This window comes from Engystomops pustulosus, chromosome 8, assembly GCF_040894005.1.
Source record: "Engystomops pustulosus chromosome 8, aEngPut4.maternal, whole genome shotgun sequence".
Taxonomy (NCBI): domain Eukaryota; kingdom Metazoa; phylum Chordata; class Amphibia; order Anura; family Leptodactylidae; genus Engystomops; species Engystomops pustulosus.
This window is the reverse complement of record NC_092418.1, coordinates 66,990,327-67,003,678: the sequence shown is the minus strand read 5'-3', so window position 1 is coordinate 67,003,678 and position 13,352 is coordinate 66,990,327. Positions and strand designations below refer to the sequence as shown.

General features: G+C 40.1%; 1 protein-coding gene across 3 annotated transcripts in view; it reads right to left on the bottom strand.

Moving 5' to 3' along the window:
• PLEKHM3 (pleckstrin homology domain containing M3) overlaps positions 1–13,352 on the bottom strand; it is a 184,707-nt gene that overhangs the window by 61,677 nt on the left and 109,678 nt on the right. For all 3 annotated transcript variants that reach the window (XM_072121037.1, XM_072121038.1, XM_072121039.1), the window contains exons 5-6: positions 7,266–7,459; positions 2,605–2,668 (exon numbers count right to left, since the gene is read on the bottom strand). In XM_072121037.1, the coding sequence (XP_071977138.1) occupies positions 2,605–2,668; positions 7,266–7,459 (258 nt within the window). The remainder of the gene's footprint in view (positions 1–2,604; positions 2,669–7,265; positions 7,460–13,352) is intronic.

The following is a 13,352-nucleotide window of genomic DNA, read 5'->3' as shown; positions in this document are numbered from 1 at the left end:
GGACTAAAGAGGCCAGTGCAATGCGGAGTGACAGGGGGGCCCGCAACTGCCCCACATCACGGCCACAATAGAGCTTAATGGCACCTGGTCCTTTGCCCAGCAGCTGCTTACTAAATGGATATGATCTAATCTGTTAATGTAATCATACACTCAACGGCCACTTTATTGGGTACACCTGTCCAACTGTTCGTTAACACTTAATTTCTAATCAGCCAATCACATGTCGGCAACTCAGTGCATTTAGGCATGTAGACATGGTCAAGACAGTCTCCTGCAGTTCAAACTGAGCATCAGTATGGGGAAGAAAGGTGATTTGAGTGCCTTTGAACGTGGCATGGTTGTTGGTGCCAGAAGGGCTGGTCTGAGTATTTCAGAAACTGCTGATCTACTGGGATTTTCACGCACAACCATCTCTAGGGTTTACAGAGAATGGTCCGAAAAAGAAAAAACATCCAGTAAGCGGCAGTTCTGTGGGCTGAAAATGCCTTGTTGATGCCAGCGGTCAGAATGGGCAGACTGATTCGAGCTGATAGAAAGGCAACAGTGACTCAAATCGCCACCTGTTACAACCAAGGTAGGCAGAAGAGCATCTCTGAACGCACAGTACGTCGAACTTTGAGGCAGATGGGCTACAGCAGCAGAAGACCACACCGGGTGCTACTCCTTTCAGCTAAGAACAGGAAACTGAGGCTACAATTTGCACAAGCTCATCGAAATTGGACAGTAGAAGATTGGAAAAACGTTGCCTGGTCTGATGAGTCTCGATTTCTGCTGCGACATTCGGATGGTAGGGTCAGAATTTGGCGTCAACAACATGAAAGCATGGATCCATCCTGCCTTGTATCAACGGTTCAGGCTGGTGGTGTCATGGTGTGGGGAATATTTTCTTGGCACACTTTGGGCCCCTTGGTACCAATTGAGCATCGTTGCAACGCCACAGCCTACCTGAGTATTGTTGCTGACCATGTCCATCCCTTTATGACCACAATGTACCCAACATCTGATGGCTACTTTCAGCAGGATAATGCGCCATGTCATAAAGCTGGAATTCTCTCAGAATGGTTTCTTGAACATGACAATGAGGTCACTGTACTCAAATGGCGTCCACAGTCACCAGATCTCAATCCAATAGAGCATCTTTGGGATTTGGTGGAACGGGAGATTCACATCATGGGTGTGCAGCCGACAAATCTGCGGCAACTGTGTGATGCCATCATGTCAATATGGACCAAAATCTCTGAGGAATGCTTCCAGCACCTTGTTGAATCTATTCCACGAAGAATTGAGGCAGTTCTGAAGGCAAAAGGGGGTCCACCCCGTTACTAGCATGGTGTACCTAATAAAGTGTCTAGTGAGTGTAGGTATACATAATTATTTTAACTCTTTAAGGTTTTTAGACACTTTTCTAATTTTCCTTACTGCAGATTCACAGGCTGTTACAATGAGCAAAACATGTCTCACCCAACCCCCTATTCTCTCCCTCCTCCCTCTATCCTGTGTAATCTAGCAGCCGCAGGAAGTGCGGGGGGGGGGGGGGAGAGGGGGAGGTATACAGTGAAATTCCTCAGATGGCTTGCATTTATCACTCATTTGCAAGTTAGTATTCAGGCTATGCCAAACATCGACCTTGTGTTGCCAATATGGCTGACTATGGAGAGTCATGTGACTACACCAATCTTTTGGTAGCCTTAATTAATTAATACAACTGATGTGACACCGATTATACAGAAATGACAGAACTACCAATAACAGGTCTATTCTATATTTGTACGTGTGGAGAAATACTTTGTTTGCTCATGATTTGAAGCCAACGTACCAAAGTAAACATTTCTAGGTTTCCAGGCTTAGTCTTCTTTAATCTCAATATGCTGGGATCACCTAGAAAAAGATTATGTATGCCCCTGCATCTCCCTCTCCCATGCTGGGAAAGAGAAGTTGTGTCAATCAGGGGGGCGTGTATAATTAGCAGCCCGGAGTAACGGACATCTCGTCCCTGCACTCCGTCCTGCTAATTAAGAGTCTTTTTTCTAGGTGATCCCGGCATGTCAAGATTAGAGAAGACAAGTTCCAGCATCAAGATGAAGAGGAGGACATGTGAGCATCTGTAGGTTTTCTAATTACTTTTTGGTGATGGTACATTTCCTTTACATTCCCATAAAGGATGTACAAAGACCAGGGACAGTTCTTACCACATGAGAAGTTGAAAAAGAGAGATCTTTAAGATCAAAACATGTCAGGACCGCACCTGGCTCCAAGACACTGTTCAAACTGGGCTCCTTCTGCCATTTTAAGCAAACACAAACTTCACACCCAGACATTTTGGGGACCACTGTCCTAGGAAACTCCACACCTAATACCTGGACCTCTCAGGCAGTAATATACTATTACACAAAAGGGAGCCTTAAACAATATGTAAAATGAACTTTGAACTCAAATGAACTCAAATAAAGAATTGTAGGATAAAACAATTGTAGATTTCAATATCTCATAGATTATTAATCTAGTAGTTCATCATATTGATTAATATGGAAAACACTGAATGTTTTATTGTACACATATACGGTAAGTGCCTTTTCAAAAAACAATAAAAATTCATAATAATACCTGTTGCAGGTCTGCAAGAGAGTATAGATGGATTTGCTGAAAAAGGTATTCACGTGGGAATATTCTGGAAAATATAAACAATATAAGTTAAGTAAAAAGATGTGCATGTTATAATGTAACTTACTTGTTGGATTGCTTTTCATTTTAGTGTGTCATGTGTGAGGAGAAATATCTTTTCTGCATTTTCTAGTTGCTATGAAAACAAACAAAAAGATTGGGAGAATCTGCTCCCTCACTGCTTACACACTCCTGAATAGCATCAAAAAGGACATTAAAGATATGTACTTAAGACTATGGATATAAAAGAAGTCACTTTGGAGAGAGGAAAACCGATCCCTGCAGCATCCTGTGTCTCACTTGACACCTGCTCTCTACTCCCCTTCCTGTAATCATTAAAGGAAACCCGTCAGCAGATATTGACCTAAGAAACCAGTATGTTGTCATACAGCTAAACACTTTCCAGATAATGTTTCTCTCATGGTCCTCTATGTTGAAATCATCCAGAACATCAGAATTGAAGTGAGAGGTGAACTAGTTGTATAAAATCAAGGAGGCGGAGAATTTAGCACTGAAGTCAAGCTCTCCTTGCCTAGAACGCTCCCTTCACTATAATCGATAGTCCTGCATCCAGAAACATCACTATGCAGATCTCCTGAAGCCCGATGCATGATGTCAATCACATGGGAGGATGTGGGGAGAGCTTAACTTCAATGTTAAACTCTCCGCCTCCTTGCCTTTTTACATCTCACTTCAAACTTGATTTTCTGGATGATATCACCATGCTGAGCCATGAAGGAAACATGGTCTGGAAGGTGTTGAGCTGCTTGACAACATACTAGTAGTGGTCTATTAAGCCCATTTCTTATGACGGGTTCTCTTTAAAATTCTACCATCACTCTCACTCAAACTCTGGGTAGCGCTGCGTCATCTGTGTTACTATTATTAAAGAGTCATACAATACTTTATAATATTAATGTTTGGTGAGAAATTAATATAAATAACCTATATATATAACTAAGGTTTGTTTATCATCCTGTATTGACAGTGAGAATGTATTGATACTATTTAGTCCAGTGGTTGTCAACTGCTGACTCCAGAAAACATGTAGCTTTAATTCTTTGTATCAGCACGGTGTGTGCTGCTTCTAGGCCATGGAAATCCAATCTGTGAAACTTGCAACAAAAAGAGCTTGGACTGGGCATGCCTCCAGAAGAAGTAAATTAAATTATTTATTTCTATCATTATAGACCAACATTAATGACAAAGAAATCACAAAAAAATAATCTACAAACCCAGAGGTGTCAGCAGTTTGGTATATAGAATAATAAGGTATTATGTTCCACCAACTACACAATAAAAGAATAATTTGTATTCCAGATCTTGTCATAGTTGTATAATAGGCACATATCTCTTTGGTTATATTACATTTTGACATACTTAGTAGACAGACAGAGGCTGTTTCAGACATTAGTCAAAGTCTTTGTTAGATTAATATCTCAAAATTACAGTGAACATGTTTTTGGTGCAGCCCTGCCAGACTCCTATATCGGGTAACATTTAAAGACAGACAATCTCCTCAATTAAAGGCAATGCTACATCTGTGTTACCATTGATTTGATTTGACTGTATTTCTCAAAGTGTAATCTTATTTTGCAAACCAGTCATTTGCCCTAAGCCGTGCTTACTGCTCAACTACCGTTAACAGTAGCGGGCCAGTTCTTTGTCACACATCTGAAATATATAATCTTATTAGTCACACAGAGCACAGGGTAAATGGTGTGCAGATAAATCCAGAGATTATGCATATATATAGTTGTGGTTAACAATATTCTTAGCACTAAATTTGAAGAACAACATATACAATGTGTCTTGTGGAATAACTTGGAACAAAAATAACAAAAAAAATCTAGTGTCTCTTTCTACATGATCTGAATGAACCTCAGTATGGTGTTCTGAATAGCAGTCTATTTATGTCCTTTTCTATGAATAGGCACCTATAAAAATTGTAGAATATCCTTTTAAAGATGTTATCCCAATAACAACGCATTTTCAAAGGCTACAACCTCTCGGATCCCCAGTGCACACCAATGGTGCAAAAGGAGTCTTTAGCAGTCAACCGAATGGTAGTTACAGATGTATTCCGCTGCTCCATTCCCGTCAGCTTAATTTTTTGTGATAGTGGTCTCAATAGTTTGACCCTCATTGATCATATGTTAATCTACATTCTATTCTTCAAAGGATAACACAAAAATATATAAATGTACAAATGGGCTCTTGGTTGAGAGCTGTGGCTTCATCACATTTCCCAGTCAACTGAAAACTCTGGAGGTCAATTCAAATGGATGAGAATGAGCTGCTATCACAGGCACAGCTATTATGCTATGTACAGCACTGTGCCTGGTATACAGTGACATGGTCGTAGATCTGGCTGGAGTTCCCTGGTCCCTTTAACCAGGTCCCTTTAAGTAGCTGATCTGCAGTCACAGTATGTGTCAATATAAAAACCTGGAATCTGAAATCTACTACCAGGATAAAGGTTTGTAAACCAAGCACACTTTGATGCTGGGGTGTGCCCCCCCCCCCCTATACTTTTAGCTCCATATGCACTTGGTTTTACAAAAATATATTATACAAATGAGCCTCCGGGACTACCTTTTTTTGTAAAAACAAGGGTAAAAAAGGTGATAAAAGACCAAAATACGGGGCACACACCATCTTGTAAGTGTGCTTGGTTTACAATCCTTCATCCTGGTGGTAGATGTCCTTTAAGGAAAAAAAGCAGATATGTTTAATCTTGCATTTCTTATTATGTTACCTTAGCAACGTTATCAGTTCTTTTCAGAATATATACAATCTTTTCTTAAATTTATGAAGGACAAAAAATTATTGTGAAAGGACAATAATTAAATATAGCTGGCTGCAGTGGTACAATGGAACCTCAATCATCAATCTTCTAGGAGAAACTGGAAATGGACTGCCCCGGCATCAGGTTTTCTCAGGGCTGGAGACATAACACCTTTTGAGCAGTAACCTCAACACATTATCCCAAGAGGGGGCCTTGTTTTGGGTGCTTGTCTGTTGATCCTAATAAGCTGTCTCACACACAATTTACTTACTGAAATGCCAGTGATTTAGAATGTTTACATGACATTTCCCCAATATACCTATCTACCAAGATATTGTAAATAAATGTTCCATTATATAGATTCCAGGGTCTTTACCAAAGAGATTCCAGCCATCTGGAATGTTTCACAAGGGATGACTATTAATGTAGACTGGAAGGCTTTTTCAATCAATCCTATTTAAGTAAGATGCCTAGAATAGTTATTTCTTGGTGTATAGCACTGTGCCAGTAATGAAGCAGTTAAATGCATCATCCATTTCACTGGGAGACTGAAGTAATTTTAGCTAAAGAACTTTCAGTATATTCCATGTATGGGAGACATTATGTAAACCCCTTTTCTAAGTACAATCAGATCCTGCTTGTAGGATATTCCAGAAAATTAGGGTAAAATGGTCAACACTGGTTGACTATCGTTCATGCATCTATTAATGCCCAACAATTGGCCAACGTGAAAGGACCTTATAAGAGTGGCAAACAGTTATCATGGCATATCCAACCTTAAATATCTTACAGACGCCCTCAAACATAGGTAAAACACAGCCTGTCTTACAAATTGAAGATTCTTTATGTATCCAGAGATACAGACTTTTCTATTTAATACTTCACCAATGAGATATCTGTTGTACCACAGAATTTACCTAATAAGGATGAAGATGGGAAAACAACAATAGCAAATGCAGAAGTGTCTCGATCTCATTTATCATTCTGACTTTTAGTTCACAGACAGAAATGTTAACAGAGGGTTCCAGTCTGTTTATAAGACTGTCATAGGACTTCCATTGGTCATACTTACTGTTATTCACACATGGAAGACAAGTATGGACTGCAAAAAAACTGATAAGCCTCCCTTCATTGTTACTGTATAGGAGTCAAAACTAAATATAACTGGGGACCTCATCTCCTGTGAGGTATGTATTGTATAGCCTGAGCAAAAAACCTCGGAAACGCTCAGCTAGTTCAGAATAAACACACAGTAGACTGGCCTGCAGTTTTACCTTAGACTCGGAGGTAAAAGAGTGGAAATCTCCAGAAATAATGGCAATCAGAAGACATTATTAAGCATATAAAAGTATTGTATGTATGGAGCTGCTTGGGCTAATCCAAGGCGGAGAAAAACTGACCACCAGCGACACATTCTGCGAAGCTCCTGTGAAAAACCAACACTAAAAATGACCACATATTCCATAATGCGGTGCTGTTTTCAATTGCCATTTTTCTCTACATGGTAGCCAAGACCAAAAAGTTCATGAATAATATAGTAAGGATGCCCTTATGTGGCTGGATTGTGTTCTCACCAGTTTTATGGTGTTTCTAGCCCGAGATTCGGTTTCTAGTCATTACAGAATATTAAGATTTCAATACATAATGGATGTGGGAGAAATGGTGCAATGTAAAAGTGGAACACATGGACACATTTGTCATACGCCGGAGAAATGGCACCATCACTGGATGTAGAAGCATCCATGAGCAATGTTTATTAGGGAGACTAACCTGAAAAGAACAATTTCTTTTCTCCAATGACTGTTGCAATACTCACCTTCTACGCAGGTCTTCTGCAACCACCGCCCGACAGCTAAACAGATAAGCTCGAAGTGATTTTAGCTGTTGCCTTAGACGGACAATTTGAGCTAATGCATCCACATGCCGGTAGAGCAATGGGTTCTCCTGCTGAACATCAATCAATGGCTCTTCATACACATATTCGAGGAACTCTTTGGCCTGCTTGGATACCTGTAGAAAAGAACATTTTGTCAGCACAAATTTTCTTCAAACTTGATGTCTGTCTTTGTTCCTATTGTACGTGTTTTTCTGATTAAAGGGCATTTACCACCAGGATCAAGGATTGTAAACCAAGCACACAGACATACCGGTATGTGCCCCCTCTGGTAGGATCTGCTCTTCTCTTATCTTCGTATGCTCTTGTTTTTAAGAAAAAAAAACCATGAACAATTATGCTAATGAGCCAAAGGGGCTCCAGGCTCTATTAACACCTATGGAGCCTGTTGGCCCTCAGGCTCATTTACATAATTTAAAAGCCTTTTTTGTTAAAACCAGGGCATAAGAAGCTAAGAAAGAGTAGATTCTGCCAGAAGGGGCACCCGCCAGCTTGTAAGTGGGCTTGGTTTACAATCCTTGATCCTGGTGGTAGATGTCCTTTAAAGTAAATCTACCATCATGTAAATCAAACATGATAAACCAGGGACACTTACTTTTAGATCCAGGCACTGTGGTAATCTTCTTATATTTGTTACCCATGGCCGTATTCTTTCTAAAATCTAATTTTAAAATTATGCTAATGAGCTACCCTAGCCCCTCTGTGATCTGGCTTTACAGGCTGTTATACTGTCTCACCATTCCCCCTGCTCCAACAGCTCTTTTGCAGGGAGCATCTCCTGTGCTTAGAAAGCAAGGGAAAAGGCCATGGATAACATAATATAAAATTACTACAATGCTTGGATGTATGAATAGGCATCCCTAATTTCATGCTTTATTTTAATGATAGATTTCCTTTAAATACTCTTTCATAGTCGCAAAGCCAGATGTATACATTGCATGCAGGAGCAACTGCCTCATAGCCCGAATGCTTCAAAATATTAAAAAGAAAAACAAACAAGCTTTTCCTTCTATTTGTCAGCGAAAGACAAGATATTGTACCATATCAATCATATCAGGTTGCTCATATTAAACAACAGTAATGAGGAAAGTTCCATATGGGAAAACAACTTACTAAACTAATGAGAAAGCTACAAAAACACAATATGATTATATTATATGCATGATATATTATTTTGCAGCCCGAACGAAAGGACAATCACAGATCTGTTCACCCACTGAAGTGAACATTGTAGGTCCGTGAAACCACTGTTGATTCTCGGCATGGATGAGAATCAGCTTTGTGTGGGTGCGCAGGAAGCTTAGGCTAGGACCACAGTTGTTAGGACACAAATGAGCCAGGAAAGCACCGTACACACGCTAAACGTGTATAGACTTATACTGTAAGACAGAAGTCAAAAGAGTATTCTTTTAGGCTGTGTCTGCTCAAACTACATTGGCATGCAGCTGCAAACACAGGATGGAATAGCTTAATAGACTACCTGCCACATGTCCTTGTCACAATATTAACAGATTAACAAGTCCAGGCAACAAAGCAATAGGGAACTATGGAGAACAAAACTTTAAATCAAAACCTCTCTGACCGATTAACGCTGTATTATCTGCTTAAAGTTACTATGCAAAAGCATTTCAACAAAATGATATGAACATTTCACTCTGTTCATACTGCAACAATAACATCTATTGCTCTTTTTCACAAATAAGTGATTTTCATTACCATGTTACTAAAAGAAATGGGAATATGCCCTAACAGAAGAGGGATTTATACACACAGGACAGGACAAAGCATTTTGGCATATACAGTATTTTTCAGACTATAAGGCGCAACGGAGTATAAGGAGCACCATCAATAAATGCCTGCTAAAACGTCTAGGTTCATACATAAGGCACACCGGAGTATAAGGCGCACCTGATTGTAAGGGTGAATGACCAGCAGGTGGCAGACCTGTGCACAGTTTAAGGCAGCTGTTGTCTGTAAGAACGGTTCATATATAAGGCGCACTGGACTATTAGGCGCACCTTTGATTTCTGAGAAAATCTAAAGATTTTTAGTGCGCCTTATAGTCCGAAAAATATGGTAGTGTTCATATATTGAACATATAAATAATGCTGCCATGTAGTGATGAACTAGCAAGCCCATGTAACAGCAGTCAGATTGTCTAAGATACTTTTCAAACTTTGAGGCAGGTCTCTAAGTTAATCAGCCCTCAGGGTGCAGTCACACATTTACTAAGGGTCAGTCGGGTTTCCCAACTATTTCCATTTTACGCCGCATTTAAGTAGGGTTTTTGGCGCACACGATCGGATTTTGCCGCAACCGTGCCGACTTGCATGCGGCACAAATGGGGGGGTCGCGGCCGACGGACAACCCGACCGATTCGGATTAAGCGCGGGATTAACAATTCAAATTGTGGCGCAAGACAATGCACTCACATACACCAGGAAGAAGAAGGTGAACTCCGGCGGGCTTCAGCAGGAAAGCAACAGATGCAGGAAAATGGACGCACAATCTTGAAGAATCACGCCGGACTTCATCCTGGTCGGAGAACGCACCTCGGGGATCGCGACAGGACCGGGTAAGTAAATCTGCCCCGTTGTGTCTAACGCAACAGCTGAAGGGAGATTTGCCTAAGTAAACAGCTGTTAACACTTGCGTTTACAAACATTGTCTTAACCTGTGTTTTATAAACACATATGCTAATAGCTATATAATTAGCCACATCTCTCTCCAGCTGATGGAATGGGTTTTGAAAAGCATGTGTTAGAAGCGACATGTGACTGCACCCTCAAAATGGGGCGAGGTGCAGCTGGACCTAACAATCCTGCTCTGAAGATGTCCCAGCTTCATGGCTCTATCTTTAACCCCTTAAGGACGCAGCCATTTTACAGCTTAAGGCTCAGCCCGATTTTTTGGATTCTGACTTGCTTCGCTTTATATGGTTATAACTTTTGAACACTGTTACTTATCAAAACGATTCTGAGATTGTTTTTTCCCCACATGTTGTACTTCATTTTAGTGGTAAATTTTGGCAGATAAGTTTTGCGTTTATTTACAAAAAAAAGAAAATGTGATGAATTTTTTGAAAAATTTGCCATTTTCGAAATTCTAAATCATCACGTTTTCAGGCAGATAGATTTACCACCTAAATAAGTTGCTGAATAACATTTCCCATTTGTCTACTTTACATTTTCATAATTTCTGAAATGTCTGGATAATATATTTTGACGTCACGCGGCTTGCAAATAGAATATCGCTTTTCCGGATTTTCAGAATTGACTATTTTGGGGATAAATACAGTTTGGAATGAAATTTTACATATTTAGCATCAAAACCCCCTATATAACCAACCCATTTTCAAATCTGCACCCCTCAAGCTATCAGAAACAGCTTTTACGAAGATTGTTAACCCCTTGAGATCTTCATAGTAATTGAATCAAAATGGAGGTGAAATTTAGAATGGTCATATTGTTCCCTTATACGTTCATTTAGCACCAAAATTTACACATTTCCAAAATATAAAAAGAGAAAACCCACCATACAATTTGTTCTGCAATTTCTCCTGAGTACAAAGACCCCCCACATGTGGCCGTTACTTGTTTTATGGGGGCACAGCGAGGCGCAGAAGGGAAGGAGGGCGCTGCAGCTGCCAGGAATTTAGTTTCCTCATTGGCCCCTTTTGAAGGCTATAAAATTTTCGCTTTTTCGTTATTGGGGCCATGTGACGGCATTTTTTTTGCGGGATGAGATGCTTTTTCCATTGTTACCATTTTGGGGTTGGTATCACCTATTGTTGAAAATTTAGGAACTTTTTTTGAGGGCAGGAGTAGAAAAGCATCAATTCTGTACTGGATTTTTGACTTTTTTTTTTTTGGTGTTCACCGTATAGACTAATAGTCATGTTATCTTTATTCTATGGGTTGATACGATTACGGGGATACCAGACATGAATATATTTTCTTACGTTTTACTAAATTTGTCAAACAAAACCCTAATGTGGGGAAAAATCTATAATTTTTGTATTGCCATCTTCCAAGTGGCATAACTTTGTTACGTTTTTGGCTACGGAGCTGGTTGATGGCTTATTTTTTGCGGGACATGTTGTACTTTGCACCAGTATCATGTCGGAGTACACATGGTTTTTTGGTCGCATTTTATATCATTTTTTGTGGGATTGAAAAGGTAAAAATCATAATTTTTGGAGGGTTTATAACAGTTTTTTTTTACGGCGTTTATCGTGGGGGTTCAATAATGATTTACTTTTATTCTACGGGTTGTTACGGACGCGGTGATACTATATATGTGGGGTTTGTGTTATGATTTAGACTTTTTTTTTGAGTTATATGTCTCTTTATATGTTTTGGGGGTTTGGGGCATTTTTAGTGATTTATGACTTTATTTTTTTATTGAATAACTTTTTTTTTTACTTTTTCACTTTTATACCATGGTACATGAAGAAGCAATCTTCTGATTGCTTCTTCATGATAATATTCTGCAATACTCATGTATTGCAGAGTATTATCAGTGTCAGCCTATGCACTTGCATAGGCTGGCACTTTGCCAGTAAGATGACGTCACAGACGCCATCTTACTGGCAATTCTTGCTAGTAACTCTGGGGTCCAGATCGGACCCCAGAGTTACTATAGCAACGATCGGCGCCCCCCGAAAACGGTTCGGGGGGGCCGATCGTGGGGGAAAGACCCCCCAGATACTTGTTAGATGCCGCGGTCGCGCTGACCGCGGCATCTAACGGGTTAAGCACCCGCGATCGGAGACAACTCCGATCGCGGGTGTTACACTGGGGTGCCGGCTATTAGTTACAGCCGGCACCCCGTGTTTCCCGATGCCGGTTCGGCTCTGATCCAGAGCCGAGCCGGCATAGGAGCCGTGGCGGATATATCCGCCACTGAGCGCTAAGTCACTGCGCTCCGTGGCGGATATATCCGCCGCGGAGCGCGAAGGGGTTAATACTTATCAAATATCAGCAAATGGCCGGCCATGCCAGTTATTATGTGCTACTATATGGCCAGAAAGTCAAGAAGATACACTTAGGCTGAAGACAAAGGTCAAGGTTGAGAGGCTTAAAGGGTTATTCCCATTTCAGCAAATAAATGTTATTGTTTGTATAATGAAAAGTTATACTATTTTCCAATATACTTTCTGTATCGATTCATCGTGATTTTCTAGATCTCCGCTTGCTGCCCTGCAATAGAAATCTTCTATGTTTACTTCCAGTGGATAGAAATCTGACTTTGGTTACACAGGTGCACAACTCATTATAACCCACAGTTCTGCTTACTCCCTGATACTAACAAGCTGTGCACCTGTGTAACCATGGTCAGTTTTCTGTCCACTGGAAGTAAACATAGAAACTTCCTGTAGAATGACCGTAAGCAGAGATCCAGAAAACCGAGACTAATTGATACAGAAAGAATATTGTAAAAATGTATAATTTTGCATCATGCCAACAATAACAATAATTTGTTGAAATGAAAATACCCCTTTAACCTTGGTGATGGCCATAATGCTCTTATTTACAGCTGCTGTATAGTGGAAGGGGTTTAACACTTAGTGATCTTATTTAATATTCCATGCCGTGTACTGGGATGCAGGAAAAAAAATCCAAATGCAGTGAAGATGGTGAAAAAACACATTTGTGCCATTTTCTTTTGGGCTTGGATTCTACCCCTTTCACTGTGCCCTCCAAATGGGTCGGTGCGATCACGGGGATAAAATTTTTTATAGGTTTTATAATGCTTTCATACATTTACAAAAATTTGAACCTCCTGGACATTTTTTTTTTTATTTTGCCATCTTCTGGCGCTATACTTTAGTGCACTGTGCCATGGGTTGTGTCGTTTTTTGCGACTTTTGATGACATTTTCAATGCTACCATTTTTAGGACTGCACGACCTTTTGATCACTTTTTATTGAATTTGTTATATTTTTCAAAATGGCAACAAAGTGCCATTTTCGACTTTGGGTGCAGTAAAAAACTGTTGTTATATTTT